Source organism: Diadema antillarum, unplaced genomic scaffold, assembly GCF_040938485.1.
Source record: "Diadema antillarum isolate AM-2024a unplaced genomic scaffold, OU_Dant_1.0 seq00000089_RagTag, whole genome shotgun sequence".
NCBI lineage: Eukaryota > Metazoa > Echinodermata > Echinoidea > Diadematoida > Diadematidae > Diadema > Diadema antillarum.
In genome coordinates, this window is record NW_027271179.1 from 1,070,114 (window position 1) to 1,096,503 (window position 26,390).

The window sequence follows — 26,390 nt, forward strand, 5'->3', positions numbered from 1 at the left end:
TGTAACTCCGATCACGTGCCGCTGTGCCGTATATGAGAAATATGAAAAATGATTATGATCCAGCTCCGAGCTTTTATATTACTGCACCTTAACTGATGGTTCAGGTGTACTAGGTACATGGTATGATATTATTTTCCTCTCATTTTATCAGTTGTTGGCATCATTATAAAAAGCAGAAGTTTAGCTTGGGATATTCTCGTTGATAATCAAATACCTCCCCCCCCCCCCCTTATACCCACACATCACATCGACCGAAGCACTTACTTCTTGCTGTCTCGAACACTTTGTTTTGTACCCATAATACACCTGCACTATGCACACACACTCAAAATGTGAAAAGCTTCAATGTTAACACATTAAATAACTCTTCCTAAGTACCTGCTTCCTGCTGCAGTGTGAATGCAGTGCGTCCCCCACCCCCCCCCCCCCCCACCCCTCCATTATGAGCATGTCGACTTCCTGGGAATACGCGCAGTCTTTAGTGTATCCCCTTCTTCATGACAGTACTACGAACTGATGGACATTTGCATTAAATGACCAGAAATCTGTCTTGGAACGCTGAATCTATCGAACGTGATAATCTGAAAGGAGACCAGAAAGAAACAGCGCATCAGCCTGAAAATGAGGCCACGCATATGGTATTTGTAACTATGGCAACCACTCACTCTTTCGTATCCTACCAGCGTGAAATCTGCAGAAGGTATTGAAGTCTCAATGAGGACATTACGCTTCGTATTCGCCCCTCGATATGCAAATTACCACTGCAGTGCATACATAGAAAGGAAGTAACCACGATCGATTGAATCTGGGCGATAACAAGCCACGAGTGGTTTTAAACCAGGATTTGATGGATGCTGACATTCATGTAACTGCTCCACTGCAAGTCAGATTTTGGCGAGAGAAAAACATCAATCTGTATTGTAATAAACAAGAAAGAAACGCACACACACACACAGAGACACACACACTGAGCATTCCCATCGTCTTCCACTCATTATTCTACACTCCATCATTGTTCTATCACGCACGGCGAGAGCTAGATTGAGGTTCCCTGCCGTGAAAAGCAAAATGATTGTTCGTAAAATGTTACATTGCTGTTCGCCAAGTTCTATTCTCTACTCGCATTTGAAACTGTCATTAAACCCGTGAGGTGCAGCATAAAGTGATGGTACGTGTGGACTGGAGAGTTTGGTGATTGGTGCTCCCATTAAAGGGATGGTATAGTTTTGGTTAAGATGGGAATTCAGGTTTTATTTTTTGCGTGCTAATTAGAAACCACTTAAATGAAATATCAAAGAGCATTCAATAACTGAGAGGAATTCAAAGTTTATTTCATGAAAATCGGTTTTGAAACGGCCGAGATATTCAAAAGCAAATTGAAGCTATAAAAGGTGGGACCTACCTTTTATCAAGACCAGTTTGTTTCGCTTTGTTTTTGGAAATCTCAGCCATTTAAAAAACGATTTACATCAAATAAACTTGAATTCCTGTTAGATTTGTATACTCTTTGATATTTCATTTAAGTGGTTTCTAATTATCTTGCAAAAAGAACCTGAATCCCCATCTCAACCAAAACTGTACCATCCTTTAAAAATGGACCAGGATTAGTTGGGGAAAAAAGGCAGTAGCCTTCCCAGATAAAAAACGAACGTATGGGCCTTCACGCAATCAGTGACATGTAATAAGTTATTATCCATCTGTCTTTACTTTGGATGCAACCATTCGAAACACTGTCAGATATTGATTCTTTTATGCTCTCGCTTTGACAATGATAAAAAAAAATGTCTCCCTGGAGCAAAAATTGTCTGCATTTTTCTTATTCTCCCCCCTTGGAAATTACCTTGTATAGTCATTCAGAGCAAGTGCATTGTTCAGCTGCCTCAGTTTAATGAGGCGTTAATAATGCATTTATTCTACAAATCACAATGCACTTTTACGACTCGTAATAAAATGGTACATGGCGTGTACAACCGTGTCAAAATCGATCTTGCCAAAACCTTGAAAGGTATGGTGGTGTTAGAGTGTCCGATGACAAAGCAAACTATTGCTCAGCGCATTAGTATCGCGTCATTCAATTCGGTAGTTTCCACACCAGCCGCCAATACGCAGACTGTGCATTTTGAGCAACGGTCAGGCTGTTTTCCATCCGTACTGTACACAGGGCTGTACACGTGACGGCAAAATGCTCATGAATGAAATGGTCAATGATTATTATTCACAATGAAGAGGGGATTAAGGGTTTGGTCATTAAAAGGGAGTTCAGGGGAACACACACTAATATAGTGAGTTTAGTTCACAATCTGCTACGGAGGTGGACACTAAAAAAGGCCTACTCCATCATCACCTATGGCAATCATATTATTTCGCATTGGAATGATACACAACATAATATGTGAATGAACACGCATGGAAGCGTAGGATAAGAACTCAGTCCTTGGTCTATATAAATATATGAACACAAGAAAGCAAACAAAGAGAAAAAAGAATAGTGAGGGAACCGTGTTTCAACTAAAGTCTACGATGGGATCAATTATTGGAATGTGATGTACTTTGGGAATGCTGTCGCTGATCTTCTCATGGTCCGTTTACATGTTTTGTGCCAAATCTCTCTCCCAATCCCTTTCCTTTGTTGATCATCACGTTGCTGCTGCTGTTGGTATCTTTCGTATTCATGAAGTTTGTTTGTAGACAGCATCATCGATTCTTCTGTCAGTGTCACGTATTTCCGGCCTGTAAACTAGTTCACTGCACTTCTCGAAAAGACCAGGTCCAGATGTAAGATACATTACAAGTGAACGCCTTCTCCGAGGTACAGTCTAAACTAAATCAGGACGATTCAAGTTTGATAGAAGCAGTGGATACCAGTTCCGCATTGTTAAACATGTGCACGTGATGGTGAGCGTATAGGCGCGCTATGTAACCGATGATTTCGCGTCGCCAAGGAAACCGAGAGCATGGTGCCGACTGTATGGCAGCTTCTTTCTCTCTTTTTAAAATTTCTTTGTAAGTACTCAGGTATAATTCAGTCAGCATTGATATCAGTATTCGTCGGTGACATAAAGAAAGCGTTGTATATTAACGGATGTATTCTATACTGTATTCATCGCAGCCTCGATGAAGAGTAACGGCTCAGTATTCATCGGTTCTAATCTCTGCCGCCGGTCATTTTATCTCCAAAAATATATTTCCCTATAACGATTCACGGCACCTCATCGTGTTCTACATACATCTGAATCGTGAAGGGATGAAATGAAGACAAGCATGACATACATTGTCAGCTGTGCCAACCGCGAGGATAACAAGAGAGAGAGAGAGAGAGAGAGAGAGAGAGAGAGAGAGAGAGAGAGAGAGAGAGACGGACCACAATAATATCTTCTGGAATCGAAACAGGTTTATGTAGAGAATCATAAGCTTTAGTAAAGTTCGTATGTCCCATTTGCAACCCTAAAAATTAAGATTCCTTTTCTAAGCTGGTCCCTCGTATATAGGTATAGGTAATTCAGACCTTCCCTCGGAATAATAAAGCAGGAACCTTATTTATGATGGAGGGGAACTAATATACTATAGATTTCCAGTGAATTCATTGGGACCCCGAAAATATTCCAAGCGTTTTTCTTCGTACAAGAGAGGAGCGCATTCTCGAGTGGCATGGGGTATAGCTTATTATTTCTTAAAATCTCTGAGGTGTGTTACCATAAGATTTCATACACGATGTTGACAGACATTATTCTTCAAGCTTGCAAAATTTTGTGACGTTTGTAAAAGAGATATAAGACTTTAAAACGATTACCTTTAGGCTTTTTTCATTCCTTGCATCTACAGAAAATGAGCAGCAAAAAAAAAAAATGCATTGGCTAAGCATAAACTGAAATGAAGTGACATTACTTTTTTTTTTTGCTTATTGTAGCTGAAATATATGGCCAATGAGTTTTGTGTGTTAGATTAACGTATATGTGGTTCATATACTCCTCTGATACTTCTGATAGTTCGCTTTCGTTTCGTTATAAGTAAAACATGCATTTACATGCACACCAAGTTATCATACATACGGTAGGCATGTCGAGTAAATACAAATACCCGCGGTGACTGAAGAACCTACACACGACATCTTTGAAGACATCCTTTTGGTTACTACGGGAATGGCATATACCTGAGACATTTATGTGACTATGTTTTCCCTGCATTGCCCTTTATGGGTTTTTTGTGGCTGATGCCTTTTGTCGAAAGATCGGTTGAGGAAATAATAGAATTACATCTTAGTCTATGCGCGCAAATTTGTTATTACCTGAGCGAAAATGGTGAGGTCATTACTAGACGAAAGAGACCACTAAGATGGAAGCAAGAAAATCGCATTTCGCGCTCTTCAGACAATAGTCGCTAGGTCATCCTACACCGCAAGAAAAAGGATTACAGCAGTAGTTGTGCAAGACTTTGATTGTCTTTAACTTGCACTCAAGGTCGGTAAGGAGAGGGACTTTATTTTCCTCTCATCAGCATGGTCCATCTTTGCTCCGATTGCACATTCTGTGATATCAAATACCGACATGCACGGCAGTTTCTGTCATATTTTGCCAATGCTCTAGCGAACTGTCCCCTTTAAAGATAGATCGCTCTCCCGTGTCGTCAGGTAGGCATACAATACGACTCTAATGATCATTAATTGAATGTTGTGATTATGACATGCGCCACATGTATCATCGTTATGAGAGTTCGAAGGGCGCATTTCTGGTCCCCCATGGTGAGCCCCGAGCTATTTGGTCAATAAGAGTGTTTGCTTGTAGGGATCTACCCACCAGATTCCAGCGGTAATATCCGGATACTTTCCACCCTCTCCCCTAATCTATGTTTAGTTGTTGGTTTTATTTTACCCTGTTTCATTGCTGACGTCACAATTGGAATGATATATGCACGTACACCGTGCTGGTACCACTCCTGTTTGAATAAAATGTTCCGAAGAAATCTCCTAGGGATCACTGACTGCGATATATGGACAGAGAAAATTTCACGGCGCCATATTGTATGGGCTTTATTTCGGGATCCTGAAGATCAGGGGTTTAGAAACCAAGGCATGAAATCCATTTGTTTACATTTTCCTTTCCAATGTCATGCTCTATTTGATTCGTTTTGCCGCGATGACATGCAATCGACAAATCACAAGAGAACGGCGTCAGAGATCAAGATAAAATCAGGAAGCTCCTTGATGAAATCAAGTTTCAAAAGATCCTCGGATCAAGATTTTGAGTCCCGACAAGCGCTCATGGATAAACAGTGAGCACTGCGCAGCTCCGATATTTCTTTGAAAATAACTATTATTGAGGAGTTTGATGTTCTTTCTCTGGGATTTAGACCCCCGAGTCGAGCACATTTCCTCCGGACCATGGGAATCTGGAGAATCAGCCTATGACTCGGTTTGGTTTTGGGCACGTGTTATACCGTCAGAATGAATGAATAGATTATGGAGCATGTTACGGGGCTAGTTAGTATATAGTCAACTTACACTCCCAAGTCAGGCAAGACAAACAGCCCTCAAACTCAGTATTCTTGGAAGTAACATGAATTCAGAATAGTGTTGGTGTTGTTTTGTTGTTATTTTGTTCCTGTTGGTGGTTGTTGTTGTTTTGGTTTTGGTGGGTTTTGTTTTGTTTTGTTTTGTTTTTTTGTTTTTGTTTTGTTTGTTTGTTTTTTTTTTTGGGGGGGGGGGGTGTAATCCAACCAGGGATCACCTCCCTGATAAAGTTTTCATGAAATATTCAACATGTGCCACGATGGCACAATGATATGTGACAGTGCAAAGTAAGGTACCGTACTTTGTCGGAGCAAAAAGTGACTTGTGACTTGCTTTGGTCTCAATCTCATACAAATGTGTAATATCACGCTGGTCATTGTAATTTCTTACGAATACATAATACATTAGTATAGTGACACTAGCTGAAATCTGCACGGTCCATTAACAAATTGCTTATCAAATACAAGATTGGGAATTTCCTTTGAAGTGCGTCACCGTTGTTAGGTACATGATCTCATCTTCAATGGATACTGAGAGAGAGGACGAGAATCTCGTCATCTTTGAGAATGTGACCTTGAACTACACACATCACACACGTCACGTCTCATTACTCCGGCATATTGGGTCAGACACAGTGGTGTTAGGAAATGAAAATCGGGCTGTCAAAGCTAAACCATTTGAGCGTTGATTGCATTTGAAAAGTTATGCAGCTGAGAGGGTGACGGGCCAGATTGGCCACTCGTCAACGTGGGCGGCGCGCTTATTTTTCTCTCATCCCATTATCATTTTCATTCTATTTTTTTTTTACTTCAGTCTCTTAGAGGTGATGGAGATCGGAATGCTATCCGAGTCAGTTTGGGCGCTCACCTAGATACATGCAAAAGGTCTGGCGCAAAACACATCCTCCGGTCAAAACGTAGGATCAATGGAATTATATCTGACACGGGACTTACGGATTGTCTCATAGCTATCGTATTTATATGAATGGAAATGGAAAGCCTTTATGGCAGTAACAACGATGCTGACAGGTTTGAATACCCGTGTGTTGTGTTATCTCCTTATTATTTATTACAATTGGTTGTATCCAAAACTTATGACTTAATATAGAATCGTATTGATAATTTTGCGCATATCATTGTGAGTGTGAGTATACAAATAGCGCCCTTCTATTTTCATTGCAAATACAGTTCTGCAAGAGAGACAATGTCATGGTTCATCCACCAAATGAAAGCGACAACCAAAGAGCTAATTCTTCCCTCTGTAGACAAACCAACCCTAACGAACATACATAAACCATCATGAACACATGTTTGTCATCGCTGAGCGATCAAAACCTCTTTCCCTGCAATAACATTGGTTTTACCCCTCCGCCTCCAACACACGAAGAATCCTATACCTCAGAAATACAACGTCAGGGGTACACACAGACAGACAGACGGACAGACAGAAATAAAAACACACATACACACACATATCCGCACACAACACACATACTAATACACACACGTGTTGAAACTAGAAGAGAACGTGGATAGCAAGAATTGCATTCACGAAGAATCGTTCGGAATGTCGGTAATGCGTAATTATTTTGCCCTCAAGACGGGAGCTGAAAGGACGTTGGTGGACGAGTGGCGGAGGGGGGGGGGGATGCTGTATGTTCATGATCATCAGAAGATTCATTGCGCGTTACAAAACACATGATATAGCGATTAAGACATCGTCGTCGATTACTGTGACTGTGATATGGCATGAAGTCTGGCGCGACTCCACTCCTGGTCGTGCTTGGTTAGTCAATCGTCTTGTCTCCTCCCAAACTCACCAAGGATTCGGATGCGGTGTGTGCCGCCATCGCCTCATGGCATACCAGAGTAAACCACAACCTATCATTGCGTACGGAGCAGAACATCTCACAACACATTCCTGCCTGAAATATTGTTAGTTTAATTGTGACTTTTCTGATGCTCTGGGATTGTGTACACTTTAAGAAATCCACTAACTGATAACAACGAAAAAATAGACCAATTCCAGCTACCCTCATTTTATTTCTGATATCATAAGAAAGAAGACAACACGTTTCGTAGAGCTGGGGGGGGGGGGGAGGGGGATTCCTTGCGACCAAAATTATAATACTCAATTATCTAATCTGATATTGAGGCATAATAATATTATCTCGTCTCAAGAATTATTTTTTTCTCTACGGTAAGCTGTTGCCTGTTCACACGATGCAGCTAGTTCGCTCCTACACTTGTATTCTTTACCCTCCATTTCCAGTTGCAGACGAATGCAGCTAAAATTCAGGTTAATTTGTGCATTCTTTCAGTGTGTATCGGTTAATTAGCCTGTTTAAGTAATTTTCTGTCTCAAACAACATGGATTGATTCATTGGTAACTGACAAACAATTTAATGATTCCTTTGAATATCAAACCAACATCTCATCAGAACATCCTGTCAATATGGCAAGTTATTTGATATCTGAATTCAGATAGATTTCCACTTTGACTTTATTTTTAGCATTATTGCAGCTACTGCGAATATCGGCGTAAATCTGCCCCCCCCCCCCCCAACAATTTAGGTTCTATTCAGACGGAGGCACATGTCATCTGGTAGGTATACACTCGGTGCTCATGTGAAAATTGCTATAACATTGTGGCGGTCGGCATTTGGTATGTTAGGTCACGTAAAACCACATTCTTTCAAAACCAGGTTAAGCCGAGGACAAAAACAGAGCAAGCGGCAACAATTCTGTAATATGACATTTTAGCACCGCATAATATGTAATGGGAAACCTCCGTTCCAAGGAAGGATCGTGTTCTACGCTTTTGCCATGTCTACAGACCCGAAGATTATGAAGTCCACGCGATAACACGTCCTCGGCTATTCTGGGTCACGAAATCAATTTTTGAGAGCAAAAGCGCAGACGAACTTGATATCACAGAAAAACACGATTTTTATCAAGTTTTGTGGCTCCTCAATATATGACACTGTTCAGGATTGTCTGATTTCCATAATACTAGGGAAAGTAATGATGTTGATTGATGTTGTGTTCCTCAGACACGCTCCCTCATGGCTCCGCCACAGGATCTACTCTTACGTACACAGCGCCACTTTGGTCGCTACTGGTCGGTAGCACACAATCTTTAACGTGTGCTATATTGATGACAGCTTGAAATGTCATGCACTATAATGATTTCTCTAGTATGATCTTATCACAAGTTTCAATCACTTACTTTTGTGTATAGAGCTTGCTTTCTCTTCATCATGAGCTATTATGGGGGGGGGGGGCGGAATGTGGCATAGTGGATAAACTCCCGACTCCCAATCGGAGGACCCGAGTTCGATTCCCGCCCGGTGCATATACGTCCTTGGACAAGATGTTTTAAAAACCCACCACGTCCCTTTCCATCCAGGTATATAAATGGGTACCTGGCAACGCTAGGGTAATGATAATGGCAGGGCCCTCTGGTAGAGCAGTGACAACACTAAGAGGCTACCCTGGATAAAGAAGACCTTATTGTTATTATTATCATATATTGAAATCAGTCAATATGGCTCTTTGCCTGCATACAAAATGAAGACAAGATGTGTTCAAAAAAGACAAACCCGTTAAAGTTCGATAGGAAAACGCACTTTTATGTTGTTTCGTGAAATTTGTGCTTTTCTCATAGCATCGCTTCATCCAGCCTTTGACATTTCGAAGCATCTTTACATGCTGACAACATTAAGCTACCCGCTTGTTTAGTTTAGCGATGTTGGATATTAACATTGTTATCTGTTGAACTTTCTCATCATGCAATGGTATAGTCTAACCTCAGTCAAATTTGGCTCATTCTCTGTTGCTATAATATTCAATTTTCCAATTTCATCGTGCCCACTATTAAAGACATTTTTTACCTTTTGCAGATGAAACAAAAACCAAGCTTTAGTGCTTCAAAATAGTTCTAAAATATGGGCTATAGGGATAGAAACAACCAATGTAAAAATTTGAATCAGTATAATCACTCTTAATGTTGAATATACAAATATAAGCAATAGTGATTATAAGAATGTTTCTTGACTAAACCGTCTACAGTTATGGTTTAATGAGAAAAACAATGACATCTCCTTACATTCTAGGCTTTATTGCAATTTTTTCATATGGTAGGATGTTTTGTGATACATTAACTGACATACAAATATGCATCAATAATGCGATATCTCGAACATTTTTTTTTTTCAAATCACTGCTCCCAATGGTAAACAGTACCTTTAAAGTTTCATGCTCCATTCGCCTCGACAAAATCCCACTTTACCTTTACCAACGCTCTGCATCAGACTGGTTAGCATTATATCATCGGTAATGATGATAATGATTAGGGGGAAAATGCTTGCCTCATTTAACCAAACATCATCTTGACAGGCCAATTTTCTTTTATTGCATTAAATGAATGTTTATTCTGACGCCAACTTGTTCGACATGACAAAGTGTAGTGTTCAAAATCTCTCTTGAGCAGGCTGTCGTCAATCAACCCATATTACTGGCGCGGACAATATTAAAGTACATCAATCACAAAGTGACATGAATTTATGAATATTTGTTGTAGAAAGGGATGGCGCGGAGATGGGTATGAGGATAAGAGTGAGAGGTGACAGCAGTAATACCATCTACTGGTAGCTTTCAGCCACACAACGTGCTTGGCGCTATAAGCACACTTCAATCATGAGTGCGATTGGTAGATGATTGCTATCGTTATGAATGTAATGTTTCATTAGCACTCTAGTACTGACAATCTTTCTGCAATTTTCCAATCTCGAGACCGAAGTACAAACCCAACCACGACACGGGTTTGATTTTTGTAGGATCTTCGATAAATCTGGAATGATAGATTATCAAGTTTCGCGTGTGTAATTATGAATACTGACCTGCTTTTTCCCTCCCATTCTGCCACCATCCAACATCCCCCTCAATCAATCACTCTTCCGACGTAGCTATGGATGAGTGACTGTATAGATGCTGGCTTGGCTTCCGGGCGCATCACCAGGCCTGGAGCAAGATTTATCATATATATATATTATTTTTTTCTTTATGGAAGACTCTCCTCGTGTCTTGCATAGCAGTCAAAGTAGTTTGCACGCTTTGCGCATAATATTCATCTCACGGTTGAGCCGCGAGCATGCAGGCACTCCGACAAATCAGAGCTTGTGGTTCACGCCGGAGATATGGACGAGCTATTTGACTGATTACTGAAAATGTGTGCAGGGTTGACTTAAGACAACAACAACTTCTGCAGAAAATCTGCCTCTGCGCATGAGAAGACTTCGTACGCACGATCTTCTATCAATAATTTTTGTTCTTAAAGTTTCATTTCGGAGAAATGCAAATCGCATTCATTACGCTCGACAGCAACAATTTTGCCGCTGCTGAAAACTGAATCACGACTGTTGCTTGTTCTTCTCAAAGTTGTCCGTATGTTGTAGGAGTATGTTTGCACATGACGATAGAACAGTTCCTGAAAAAAAAAAATCCCGTGTGGTTTCGTCAGTACCATATTTTTCTCATACATCGATTGCTCTACTTTCATTTGACCTTTCTTTCTCCATAATACACATCCATGCAAACAAACACTCCTTCTTACAGAAAAAAAAAAAAGCTGTATAGCGTTTGCCCATAATACACATGTCGATCACAGCGCTTTGAACACTCGCACGGGTAATCAAGATGATGTCGAAAGCTGATTACATCTTCAATATGATAACACTCAGACAAGCCAACGAAGCAGAATTAACACATAATGCTTCATGAAACCCTGACCTATGTCAATATGTATTATCACAGGCTTTATGAAAGGAGAGTGACGTCATTATTGCACAATTCGCCCACCGTTTCATACAGGCGCTTTGTAATGTACCACATCTGAAATATTATCTGTGGTGAGGCAATGGTCAGATCTTTTTCCACTTCCCTGGTAAGATGTGTGTAACTAGACAAAGCACTCTGCCCGTTGCTACCTGTCGAAGTTCTTTAATCACCCTGATCGCCAAGCAACCTTTTGAAACTCATTCTCGTAAGCCAGGCAGCAGCGTATTAGGTCAGTTATGCTTTTATCCCGAATCTCAAGAACAATTTGATCTCATTACCGCGACTTGAATTTCAGACTCCCTAATTAGAAGTCCCGCTGGGCATTTCGAACCCTGGAAGAACGGTGAGACGTAAACGAGATACACCCATGTGAGTTCAGGAAATACTTTGTGTGATTAACCCTCTAAGCACATTTGACCCAGCCAAAGCACAGCAAGACGTGAGCAACTGGGGAACTTAGAATTGATAGCAGGGTGATTTTAAGCACAATCAAACCTCAAGGATAACAAACGACATAAACATCATTTGAAACGTAAATATAACGTAAATCAAACTGAAATCGATTATATTCTCTGTATATATGATTATCATATATATATAAGATATTGCATACATAATATAGATTGTTAATATCAAACAACATAACATGGCATTATATATAGATATTGCCTTTTTAAAGGTGCAATATAACACATGACATTCCCGCGGCGGTTATATTCCCCCCAAGAGATTATCTTTTTCCCGAAGCGCGCAGCGCCAAGTGAAAATATCGATTCGCACACGCATATAAACAAAACTAGCGTCCATATAGGAAATACATACAATATAGCTTATGATTTTGGATTGTATCGATGTATACACACGCTGTACTGTATTATTATGAAAAAAAAAACTGGATCAAACGCCCCCATTTCTACTGAAAGGAAGGATTATTGGTTTTGTAATGCGAATGCATTTGTTATTCTGATCAACATAATCCAGAAGTAAAAAAAAAAGAGAAAGAAATATATAAATTCTCACGAAATATGAAAATCAGTTTATGAGTAACTTTCTTCATGAGTAACACACCAAAACAAAGAATTTGACAAACAGCAGCGGCAAAGGAATGTTCATGTTTTTTTGCCAGTATGTTTACAGGTATACGTATGTGCGTTGTTCGCTTGAGGCAAATCCACGTATTCTGTTACTACTAGGCGGGGTTGCCATGTGAACGGAAGGTGTTGGGTAATTACATCCCAAATCCCGGGTTTGCGTAGAGAGGAAAGTAAAACAAATCTCACATCATCCCTGAATAACCGAGGAAGTGCATTAGGAGTGTTACAGTGACAAACAGGCGCTATAAACTGAAGCTGAAACGCCTACAAGCCTTCTGCGAGTCGGGATTGGGCCAGAGGTGTTAGCAGCTCGCCACGCTGTCAGAAACCATTACTCCCGCTGCTCCCCAAAAACTTTGACTCGACTTTCAACCCCGGTGGATTCGACGGGGGCGACATTTAAGCCTCGTTCGCCACCGGCGGGCAAAAATGTCATTCTTATAAAGCTTATACAGCGTATTTGTTTTTTATAATGTGGCAAATCAAGAGGGACACACTGCGTGAGAACGGGGGATCCAAATAATGGTTGAGGGGTGGACAAAGTTCGGAGGGGAAATAAAAATAACACTGCGAAAATTCACAAAATAGCCTACACAATATGGCTACAACTTAAGCCTGTAAAGTTCCGGAGAATTTTGCTGCAAAAACTACAGTCTTTTTATCATTTCATCACCATTTTTTAATTCTACAGCAGATTTTAAATAAAACGGAAGATTACACTAAATTCATATAATCTGAATGAAATCACAAAGAAAACGACAAAATTTGCCGATTTCAGAGAGGGGTATGAATTTAAAAGGATCAGTTGTAAATTTCGAAGTCAGAAGGCTTTTGCAAATTTTGCAACCTAAACGAACAATTCAATAAGATAATTCCTTACCGGGCTTACTCTACTCTACCTTAAGAAATAACAACGAATAGATAAGATTTGATAAAGAGATATAGTGCCGAACCACAGAAAATAATGTGGTTTCCGAACTCGATGGGTTAAATCCATCTATCGATAGCGTGAGATGTTCTCAAGCATGCGCACAAACGTAGCCCCAAGATGTATTTACCTCTTCCCTTGCTGATTGTTTAATATGTCACGCTCTGAAGTTCTTGATCCTAGTTGTATATCATACATTTATCGTGAACAAACAACCAAACATATGGCTTTCGCCAAGCTTTACATGTATGTTATCTATGCCTCTGGATGTAGGATATTGCGTCAAAGCAGTTTTTCTTTCACTTTGTCAACATGTTTTCCTGCTGAGAATTTGTCGACGTAATACATGGTCTAAATAGGCTTAAATGGATTATCATCAATAGAATAAAGATTCCTGATTTATTGTATGTTTTTAATGGTATTCAAATCAGAAGTAACAAATAAACAAACCACTTAAAAATCAAACCATTTTATTTGATTCATAGTAACATTTATAGTGCAGAATTTACCCAAGAAATCAGCAGTTTGACCTCGAGTACATACAAACAACATAACAGAACTTTCCCGTTTCTCAGTACGAGACCAGGAGACATAGCTAGAACAATAACTATAGGGAGGTACTTCTCTGCTAGAACCCGTAAATTCAACACATGCTACCCAGATGCTCATTTTCAGTCATAAATGATTTTTATTTTAACGTGGAATAGCTATGTACATATGCGCTTAACGGAAACAGCCATTGACATCGAATTAAGACAATGTTTAGGCAATATGCATGGGGGTCATAACGATAATATTATCAGCAATGAGTGAATTACTTGTCAAAAGATGAACATTGTGAGAACAGAAAGTAGGATTGCTATCGATCGAATTTTAAGGTTTGTAGCAAACATAAAATAGATCTGTGAAATGCTACATGAACACAACACACAAACAAACAAACTATTAAACATGTACATTTGTATATTGACTTCTGGGATCACGAGAGATTTAAGAAGGGACACTATGTATATTATTTCTACAATGCAATATTTATCATTTTGAGACAACACTAAAACCAAAGAAAACGTTCTTCGATTGATTTGATATGTATCTGGTGAAATATCTAGAAGTTCCAGCTGCCGATAAAAATAGGATTTTCTCAAACCCTGAAATAAATCCTACATATTTTCTTTCCTGTCAATGAATGACAAAGTCAAACGAACTCTTTATTTTTTTTTTCTGACTGGCACACGTCGGGTAGAACGCGCGGTATTTTCCAAAGAAACTGGGTTATTTTTCTATTCTCCTCAAAACACCACAGGACGTTTCATCAGAAAACATAGCTTGAATAAAGCAAAAACAGTCCAAAGAGAAAGAAATGAAAACAGACCCAGATTGACGGAACCACCAACCTAACGTAGCCGAAGGGCCCTACATTAACAAGATTTCCCATAAAGAAATATTCTCTTGAACATGACTGTGAAAGGAAGGTTATAAGCACGCTTTAAGGAGATGTATTAACAGCTTTACCATTCAATGTTATCACGTGACATGAAAATGGTGAATTTGTGTATAAGTATAATAGACCTCGACAAAAATTTGACCAAAAAGCAACAACACACAAACGAACGAACCCTAAAACGGAGAACAGGTTTTATTTTGATTTCTTTCTCTCCCCTTGAGTCCCCCTCCCAGTTTATATTCCGTTCTTTATCCAAGATGAAAAAATGGGCTAAAGAGACCTTAAATCTTTAGAACGATTCTCATTATTATATAACTCTGAATGTCTTCTAATGAACCCAGAACATGCACGTAAGTCTGTATAATAATCCATGGAATTAATGTTTGTTTTGTTAATTGAATGAAAGAGACCTTGCCATTTCTAAAAAGAAAAAAAATAACGTGTATGAACTTTTGTTGAAAAGAAATAAGTAATCTGAGTGTTTACGCAGTAATGGGGAAAGGTAGGAGACTTTCATTTCTGTCAGTAATTTGCTCAGAGCATACTGGTTGTAATCATCCATAATGACAGTCTACGCCTCGGGAAATTATTATCTTTCTTCATTGTTGGTGATCATATCCTACGGAAGCTCATTTATAAGTGCCGCCGAGAAAACGAGATAGTTCCTCGTTTTCTCGACCTTTTCGGGCCCGAGAAGACGAGAAAGCAAGTTGTGAGGTCTCGTCTTCTCGACTTCTCAGATCTATTTATTTATTTATTCATTCATTCATGCAATATCTCCTTAAGCACTTTTTCAGACATTCTCTTACATATTCATTCATTCATCATTGTTCATTCGTTCATTCATTCATTCTTTTTTTTTAGTCGGTAAGGAGTGACATGAGATCTAATATCTCGTCTTCTCGCCTTATCGGACCAGAAAATGTTGGAGGAACTACTCTCCTATCTTCTCGTTGGAGATCTTACATACATGTTTGACCTTTCGGTATAGACTCTGACGTTCATGCGAATCGGGTTGTCCCGTCAACATTGCGAATGGGAGCCTCTGCATAGGCTCTGAAAGTGAGCTTCAAGTGGAGACGGTGAGTTCAGTGTCATTGGCCATATATTTGCTAGGTCATAACCGGATACGATTTGAGAACAGGTAATATAAAGGTCGACTGGTAAGATGGAGGCATGCACGTTGAAGTCGACGATGAGCAGAGTGCCACAATTTCACGCCTAAGATGTCGTGTATGGAGAAGTGTTGGGAAACAAGGTCCATTGGGATAGAAGGAGGAGAGAGTTGGGTGAGGGGGGAAGTGGAACGGAGATGGGGGCAGCTTCACATGAGAATGAATACATCATATCAATAAAACTCGACGTGCTGGCTCATAAGGATTCACGATGTATTGACAGGTTTCCTCACTTTTCATCAAAGTCGTTCTCTTACAAACTCAATACCTCTTTTTTTATGAGCAAACTGCGTGGCAGGAACTGATCGCATTAGAAAGATTTTTCAGAGGAAGACACGGTGTAAGTTCTTTGACCGTAAAATAAAAAGAGAGATGGAAGAAGAAGAGAGGGAGAGGAGATACCGGTTAGACTCACTAGTTTGAGAGGGAGAGAGGGAGAAGGGACACAAAGAAAGAAGAAAGAATTGATAAAAGAGGGACATAGATGGAAAGAAAAAAGGAGAGAGAAAGGTTTTGATTTCTTCTCAGTCGTGCTACTTATCACGCACTTGGAGGCCAGACATGCGCTACTCAAGGCTCGTACTGTGCGCGGGCATTTCCTGCTAAATATGAATCAGAAACGTGTGTGTGTTATTTCAAGTTCCACTTTGGGCTATATTTAGACCATCGTCTCGCCACTGCGCCAGGAAAAAACAATATTACCATTGCGAAGATATAAAGAGGGAAAGTGTGTCACTCTACGCAGTGATGAAACGGGAAGGTGGAATTGTTTCCCCGATGATGCTAACCCACACATCTGTTGAGGAAGTTGGAGTAGTTCCCAGTAAGATGGTAATGAGCATAGGTCATTCAATCTGTCTCGACAAGACATTACATCTCAAGGCACCAAGTATAGCTTCTGTCGCGCGCGATTGTCGTTGGCGGAAGAACTGATGATACAAATAAACTAACGAGGAGTCGAAACAGAGCCATGCCTCGTGTAGGCAATCTCGTTAAATTAACGGGACGCAATTTGTCTCTCGTCGGTGAAGGAGAAAACTCTGCATACAGAATATGGGAACGTTACATCATTAACGTGTCATTGTATGAGATCATTGGTCGGCAGCATAAACCGTCGGTTGAGAATGATAAGGGCGTTAAGTGACCACAAAACCCATAGTGTTCGAGACAACTTAACGCCCTTCTCATTCTCAACAGACGATAACGATATATGATAAAACCAAAAAATGTTATGAATTTTACGGCGATTAAAAGTTTGTCTCTTGCATCTCTCAAAAGTAAATTCATAGATTTACCCTTTGCTTCATCAATATAAATAGTATGTATTCACTATGCATTCTTGTTCTTGGTTAATTCATTCGTGTCCAAATGATATGTTAATTCACTTCTTTATTCCTTCAATAATCACGAAATTATTCATTGAATCTCTTCATTCAAGCAATCACTCATTAATCATTTCTGTCAATAAAAATAATTCTCTCATTTATTCATCATTCATTCATTCATTCAATTAGTCAATAATAGTTCTTTCATTCTGTCATTCTTTAAGCCATCCATTCATTCATTCATTTTCGGTTAATGCGGGATTCAAGCCCCTCGGTGGATCCCATCAGAAAGTCACAGGAAACACTACACGACTTCGCATAATCATCATCGAACACATTCCCAACATTACACTCAGGGGAGGCAACATTCCCTTAGCAGTATCTGGTAGAGCAGACACAAGGTGTGCAGCGGTAGTACCGGATTTCTCCCCTTTAAAGCATTACCTCTCCACGGGCTTGTGGTACATATTGGAGGCTACTAATACTGTGAGTTTCCGATCTGCGAAACAGCACAGAATTTCGAAACCGAGGGATATATAGCGAATATTGAATAATTTTAATCAACGCGTCCCCATCACACCCACCCACAATCGACCTATCTGTATGCTCGTACAAGTAGGCGATTTATCAGGTACTTCATATGAGTATATCGCATGATTAAGTAATCATATATTGAATTTAATAACGTGTTTTATATGTAAATTACAGAATGATTTTATTATGATCAATGCACATTAATCTTTGCATAGAGCTTTGATTTTAAATGCACATAAATTGCAGGGTTAATCACACTCTTTCTCATAAACAAATTAAACATGAGGTTTCATATGTTACTGTTGTCTTTTGTTCGCTTGGATGCACGATGGTATGGGGGCCGTCCGCTCTACGCGGTCAGAGTTGAAAATGAATTTTCTCTGAAATCAACCTCGGATCCAGAGGTGGCCCTGGAAGAATGCTCTATAGACGACATTATTGCGGTATGAGACAGTAGGGAGATTTACAATTATAACTATGTTTGCGCCGCTATGTGTGAGAGGAATGCAGTTTTAGTGACATTCCTTCTATATTTCCATCACTCTCTATCGTCAACATATACACACTGGCATCATCATACACTAGAAATGACCACGTAAATACCTCGAAATACACTGGCTAGGGTCTAAAAATTCAAAGGGAGTATTCCAAGAAGACAGAGTGAAGGTAAGTAGTGCACATAACTTTCTTTTTTGCTTTCTTTTGTATCGAAGGAAAGTTCCAAGTCCTTTTCGAGACATGCATCTACGGACTTCAGAGGAGAATCGTCATGGAATATGGAAACTGATGATTAAAAAAAAGAATGTATATACAATTGATCCTGTTATATAGGACGCGGTACTGAATGATTGACCCACATCAAAAGAGAATACACATTCATTTCAATACCAACAGAGATATATTTCTTTAATATTCACTGGGTCACCTTCCTCGGCACATTCACTTTTCCTATTTTCATCTCGCAGCATGGCAATACTTTCCTTGTGGAACTGGAAGGCAATGACCGCTGCTTATCCAAGTAATAATATTGCCCTCTCAACCTTTTGAGTTATCCACCCACTCACTTCCCCTCTTCCCGCTGGCAAGTACCTTAAATAAAAAATCCTTGCGGCGGTGTTAAGGGGTGATTTTTCGTGTTATGACGAGGTCCCGGGTATATCCATGCCTTTAACTAAGCCACAAAATTTAGTGTCAACAATGAACATGGGTTGATTGGTGCGAAAACCTGTCAAATAGTGCTGCCTTCATCGTCTTGCTTAGCCCCAAAGACAGAAATTCCACTGCACTATTATCCTAGAGCAGACAAGACTCTTAAATATCCGCCCTGGTACGACAGTTAACCCTTAGTTAATGACCCATGACCAATAGCGTGTGTACTGTAGGCCTCCCTTACTCGCTTGAGGCACTTCTTCACCTTCAGAGGTTAAACAGAGGGCGGGGAGCACTGGCGGCCTGAATCTGTGGGCCTGCATATGGGCCTGTAAAATACACTTGCAAAAATACAAAATATGACCCAGCCCACCCCCACCCTATCATAGAAAAGAGCGATGACAATATCTTCAGACAGAGAAGTTCTACACCACATATCATAAATCGGTGATTTATACTGAGCAAAGAGTTCGGCCATAATTATCTCCTCACGAGGAAGGCGAACTATTAGTGATCTAGCAACATCGTGTAGACAGATGATGACTGTAGAAAATGATGAAACCAGTTGAAAGAGGCAATAAATCACAGTCTTTCAGTAAAAGCCAATAGACATTAACTCCTTACCAATCGAATGCCCACAAATGCTACTGCGGAGGGAGAAGTCCGTCATGCTCCTTCGACTTTGGTTTTGAGGCATTATTGTCCCACGATGCACTTTTGTTCTTGCCGTAACAGAGGGATCAACTGATGAATAGGCCTTCAAGGATTTATTCCCCGAAAATGTCATGAAGTAATATCTTCTTTGAGACAGTGGTTACCATTCCGAAACGGTGGCCTATATGGTTTATCCGCTACATTATACACTATCGCAAGATCTCGAGCCAAGAAAAATCACGCCAGTGCGGCTGTCATAACATCGAAGGGTGAAAGGGTTCAATCTTCAACTTTGATGAAATGCCTGTCGTTCGGGTGTGACTTGTTTAAGATTGCCGCCTCCTCGAAGTGTTTGTTTCATTATACCCTCTCGATAATTGAGAATCCCCTCATTCTACGATGAATCCCAGGCGGTATAATGATACATTTGTTTGCCCCTGTATTTCCTCGAAATACTGGCTACACTGCCGCTTCAGAAAGTACAACTTCTGTCCATTCACCATCTCCCGTGGCAGAAAAACAAAAGAGAGTATAATATCGGGTAAAAACGAAACCCAGTGTCCAGCTGCGGTTGAGCTTGGGGGTAAGCCAATGCGACATAAATAGCCTCTCCATTTAACCAAATTGTATTTCTACGAATAGAGATGACAACAAATGCGTTATTGAACAGAAAAGAAAATAATTTATAATGAACAAAGAGTTAAAAAAAGAGAAAAAAATCAAACTTTGCAGACAGCATGTCTGTTTCCTGGAAAGTGAAATTATTTTTAAACTTGAGTCTACTTGTGTGATCACGCAGCCACGTAGATGATTATAACAGAAAATAATTTCCTCTTTTTCATGTCATAAAAAAAATAAGACGAGATAATGGGTTTCAAGATTGATGGACGGACTATGAATGGATCGCTGGTAAGAATAGATATACAAAAACCCGGGCGAGGATAGAAATAAAGAGATCAGAATAGGGGGAAGGAAGGGGGAAACGAGGGCATTGTTTCGCTGTCTTTTAAGGGTTTGAGCCAAACTTGAGGTTCCATTTTGAAGTATTTCGACAATGGAGTAAAGGACTCAAGTCTCTATGTATTACTACAGACATTAAGCGACACCGAAAAGTCGAAAATATCAAGTTGGTAGTCAAACCTAAAATAAAACATTGTGTCATCCACATGACAGTGCATCAGCATGACTTCAAATAAAACCATCCAAGGAGAACTGCGTAAACATTACGAGCTGAAGACGCAGAGATGCATTTTGGCTCGTACAGTAACAATCGCGTGATCTGCGCATTCCTTGGTAGATGTTTCGGATGGTCTACGTCCTCACGACACACACTGCGCACTAATGACCCTTTAATACCTATAAAGTAACTTATAAGCCATCGCCAGGCCAAGCGGTTACATGTTATCCCTTCAGCATTCACAAACTTCTTTGAAATGTAATCTCATCGTTAACACCGTTTCATGTCGATTATTTCGGAAATGAAGCTATGGTAGCCTCGAAACTTCCAAGGGTCGTCAAGCTCCACTCGAGTTGACTTTGGGTTGACCTGCCCCAGCCTGGGTTGTATACATATGCTTAAAAGAATAGCTTCCTATGCTATGTGAATGACGTCATGATGAATTTTGAAGATAATACTGTAATCTCTCGAGTAAATCGCATATAGGGCATGACATGCCTCACCTGCAAATTTTCATCAATTGATTTGTGGTTGTTGTGATGTAGTAAACGCGAAAAAGCATCAACAGCGCGCGATGCGAACACACCATACGAAAATGACTTGCATGTTTAATTTGTTGGTTAACATGAACAGATCCCGCATGTGAAGTCAGGGCATACTTTCAGAACCAAATCCTGCCTAAAGAAATTCAAAGGTAGATCCGCCTCGACTTCATAATGTCGTATTTTCGTTATGATCCATTGTAACTTTTAGTGAAGTTTGTATGCATACAAAATATTTCATCCAATGTCACTGCTGATTTGTGGATATTTCCTTTAATCTCTGACATGGCACATGTTAAAATCCATCATTGACAAACAGTCACGTCATTTTTCTTTACATCAGCTATTTTTAGTGTGAATGAGGTCTCATTTTTTCCCCTTCTCTTTTACTTCTCTGAGTGGGTGACTCATTCGCATAATGCTCTGAGCACATAACATGTCGGTCTAAGACTTCGCTTGGATTAGCGATCCTACTGGATGAAGTCAAACCTACAAGAAAGGTTGTTGCTTTTAGAATATCTTCTGCCAGTCTAATTTCGCTTACGCTTCACGAGGGAACATTCTTATATCACGCAACCACTGTCAGCTCAATATACGTATGATTTAAATTTGTCTTGGCTAGTACTGGCTATAACGTCTTATCCGATGTATATATTGTTGTCCAAATTTCTCTGTGATTTTTATTTGATAATCTGTCCATCAATGTACGTTTCCATACACAGTTAAGGAAATATTTGTCTTCACCACTTATCCTGGGTGTCGGTAACTGAAACTAAAGGTGTGTTACAGTTTCACTCATATTATGAGAGACATGGGCCTCTGTTACACGTATTTTTATGTTTCTAGCCTAGATCTACTTCTACATCTTGTCTGCGCAGCAACGATTGCATTTCCCTATATCTCATTACAAGGTAATACCGGATCAGAGGGGCACCACTACCTCTTTCCTCGTATCGTGTTTCTCTACTCCCCGTAAGTAGAGTTCAAGTCCCGAGTGTGACGGTCAGACGATATCAAGGTCCAATAGACACCAAAGATCTGCTGCACTCTCTTTCACTACTGAATTTTGCTGCAACTTTTATAGCAAAATTATCCTTTGAAATTCCCACGTTTTCTTTTTATTTTGGCAAATAGGCCTATAGACAAAGCAATTGTGTGATGTTTATATGTTTGACGCAGATTTACGTGTCTAGGTATTGGACGCAAGGCGAATTTGACCTATAGACAAGAATGAAATGATCCCATTAAGACTTTAAGCCTGCGGCATTAACAATACTAAGGGGCGGCTTTAACAATACTGAGGGACGGTAAAAAAGTAATATGCCCCTTTTCAGGCCTGGTCCTTAATTACCACCGTAGCACAAGAACCAGCGACTTATTGAAAAAGGAAGCTACACGACTTTGAATTCCTGCTTTAAAAGAGAGGAAACACTGGTAAGACTGTATTCTCTCAAACTCGTATTGATACCTGGTAGCTGCGGGGGGGGGGGGGGGGATACATGAGACATGTTACTGGAAAACAAGATGATTAATTTGTGTCTCTGATACAAAAGTCGTAATCGTTGTAAAAATGAGTGCTAATAGAAATTCATGATTTTAGGTGACGTCTCGTAGTTTATGCAATTCTTCACTCCACGTTAGATAACTTTCACAAACAGATCGGCATAACGCTCCTTAAAAGTGTATACTAGTATCAAAATATTGGCATTGAGCAATAATTTACATCCCCGTCATGATGCTCCCTGCAAATAAATGATAATAGGCTTTAGCCAAAAACATAGTGACAGATGCACTACAAATCCGTTTCCAGGAATACTGTGAGCGTTCGAGAGAAGGGAAATACCCTGATGACAGATTTGTGCTTCCTGATATAGCTTACGCAATTTGACTTTATCCTGAATTCTTGTGAAATGTTACATGTTATCTCCATGCCAGTTGTCTCAGGAGCAAGGTCTATTGATCTCAGAGGCGAAATAGAGTGCAAGCTCATTTAATTTGAGAAAACTTGACTACCCGTACATTGCAGAGATCGATCGATGTACTGTTTCACGCCAATCTAAATCGTACACCAAGCACAAAGCATAGAGGTTGATATGCGACATCACAGACTTACCGCAATGGTACACTATAGGTGTCTATGGCGTTTAAAAGCGTTTAATTGCTACTCTATTTTACTTTATTGTTTGTCACTGGACGCCGTAAATTCAAAGCTTTGATTTCCCGTTCATGACAATGAAAGCATCTGCACACGTACACGTATATAGCGTGCGCTGAAGACATAGTCGTTTTGGCATTGTGAGTAAAGACAGAAGAGGAAAAACGTATATGGTAGAGGGGGAAACTGACATAAACACAACCTGGACCTATGTCCTAAAACAGATTTGTGTGCTTGTTTGCTGTTGTTTTGTTAGTCAATGTGTGAACAAAACGTAACAAGCCGGTGAAATTCTCTCTTAACACGCAGACAACTAATAGACATGGACTTGACCATCTAACTATGAGTATGTCAATTCGAATCAACACGGGGCCAGAAAGAGGCAAGTATATTCAAGCAATCTCACATGCCATTCAACATTTGCTTCAAGCCTCAAATATCACGAGTCATGTCTTCAATTACGTGTTTCTTCTGAGCACAATGTGCAAGTTTGTAATACCTCCTTTCATTTTACGCAGATAATGCCGATTTGTTGCTTTGGTAACGACGACTGCTCAAAAGCTTTCTCTTCAAGAACTTCTTCCCTGCAAACTTGAGTGCAGAGTGCATTAGTGACTGTGTGACACTGGATTTGACTTTTTAGAGAAGGATAAATTTTTGTTGCTGCAGCTGTATTACCAAAATAGTTCATGTTTGTGAACGACAGAAGCAACCCTAGCTGGTATTGTGACGAAGGATTAATGGTCGACCACATAAAGTTGATTTCAGAGGAGGCGTTGGAGAAGATAGACAGTGGTTCTTTGTACTCACAGTGACGAATGACGGCATGACAACTACCACGTGACTACCCTGGACCAATTTGATATGATCTTCGGGGACATGTACGACCTGGAATGACGAATTTCAGAGTTTATCAACGTCATCCATCACGACTGGCAAATTGGCGGCAACGTCTTCCATCGCAGCCCGGGGCAGGCGAGACGATTCACGCGATTCTGCGCATGCGCGTTGCCTCAACGTGAACCACAACAATAGGATACATCAGAGAGAATGGAGAAGAGTTTCGTTGTGTTTTGATGCCTTTGGAAAGAAAACACGCACTTCAGCGCACAATGGCTCTTACCGTGCTCATGGGGATGCATCCTTTGTTGTAAATTTGCAAAGCCAAACAGGTCCCCTCTAAAACCTCATAAAGAAAAGTAGCTGCCCGGACTTTATATACACACAGCACGAGTTTGGAGCAAAGTGTATCAACACCTCTTAACTAAATCTCTAATCCACAACTGGAATCAATACTCATGTAGGTATATCAAATCACCTTGATGTTACAAGCAAGAGCTGACCAACACACATCACAACGTAAACTAAAAGTTATAACGCAGTACTGGCAGACGGTCAAAACAGTATGCAGTCGATTGATTATTGAGTTATGATACCTTTGTCGACTACGTTATTTAGTAGGTCATTGCTTTCTGCGTTCTACACAAATGATAAAGAGGAAATGTGTGATTTACGCCATGGATACCCATAACTTGCAACATATCATACTCTTTTTATGGTTTTCATATAGAGCTGACTTTATTGTTTTAGGTTGGAGAAACTTTAACAAATATCGTACAACATTCCAGCGCTGAAGATTGTATATCTATCATACTCTAAATTTCTTGCAGCTGTTTGACACAAGAATTCATTGAAATTAAGATTTTTCATTTAAATTCAAAATCTAATTAAATTTAGACAAATTTAGAGTATTAGAAAATAGTATATTTTTACAGTCCAATGAATAATAAAGCAATGATCACTTGTGAGCAAGCAACCCAGGACGGGACCGATGGAATCGGGTCCTAATAGAAGAACTATAATTTATAGGCAATACTTTGCTTCGGATGAAGCCACAGCTGACACTGGGACTCGAACCAGCAACTTCGTGATAGATAGTATGCGGTCTTATCCACTGAGCGACAAAAACTCCAACAATAGTTAGGAGTTCCGAGTGGATGTAAGGATCTGGGGATAGCTAAATATTCTACGAAACTGTTGATAGAGCAGGACCTGAGACGCGGCGCCGTATTTTGGTTGGTGTCTGTTTAAATCGTGTCTCATGAAAGCAGCGTAAGTAACGGACTAACTGACGTATCAACGGGAAGGAAATGAAATAATGACTACCTGTCGGGGGAACTTAGTAAAACGCTCCAACCATTATGAATGGAGCAATGCCATCGCTTTTGTTTTTAACTGAGGCGGAGCGTAGAGCGGCGGAAGAGAAAGATAAACATGTTTACAGTTTGCTCTATTTACCTGTCTTGCCGACGGAGGCTTGCCCGAGGACGATGACTCGGAGCGGCTTGCTGCTCTGCACCACGCCGTTCCGCCTGGCGGTGATAGAACTCAGCGACGTCTTCCGTTTCAGCGAGCCGATATCTACCGACTTCGTGTTGCTGGTTGGTGGGGGTGAGGACATTTTCGCAGTGTTCTCGGGCATTGCCGCTTCGGTGGCGTCGTCGCGTCCCTAATCGAAAGAAACGGTGATGTCAACGTGCGACTGTGGTTTGTGGCAATCACAGGATGCGATGTCGCCACACTGTGGAATGAAGGTGTAGTTAAAGTTAGTCGACACGAATCGACGGATCAATTTTTTACGTTTAATTTGATGAGATTCAGAGACACATTCCAAAGGATCGTTTACCACCCCAGAATTTCTCTTCTAGTAGTAGCGGCAGGAACCCTCATGTGTCCCAAATTTTCCGTCTAAATCGACGCATATAGCATTCTCGCGTTGTACCTGTGCCCCAGCTGATTGAATTTTATATAGCTACAGTAGCTTTCTGCTTTTGTTCAGCAACGTTGGAGATAAAAAGGAACGAAAATCA

At 40.2% G+C, this 26,390-nt stretch overlaps 1 protein-coding gene across 1 annotated transcript in view; it reads right to left on the bottom strand.

Moving 5' to 3' along the window:
* LOC139726538 (ras-related and estrogen-regulated growth inhibitor-like) overlaps positions 1–26,068 on the bottom strand; it is a 38,596-nt gene extending 12,528 nt beyond the window's left edge. Inside the window, exon 1 of the mRNA XM_071637522.1 lies at positions 25,819–26,068. Within this exon, the coding sequence (XP_071493623.1) occupies positions 25,819–26,002 (184 nt within the window). The 5' untranslated portion in view covers positions 26,003–26,068. The remainder of the gene's footprint in view (positions 1–25,818) is intronic.
* Positions 26,069–26,390: the final 322 nt, after the last annotated feature.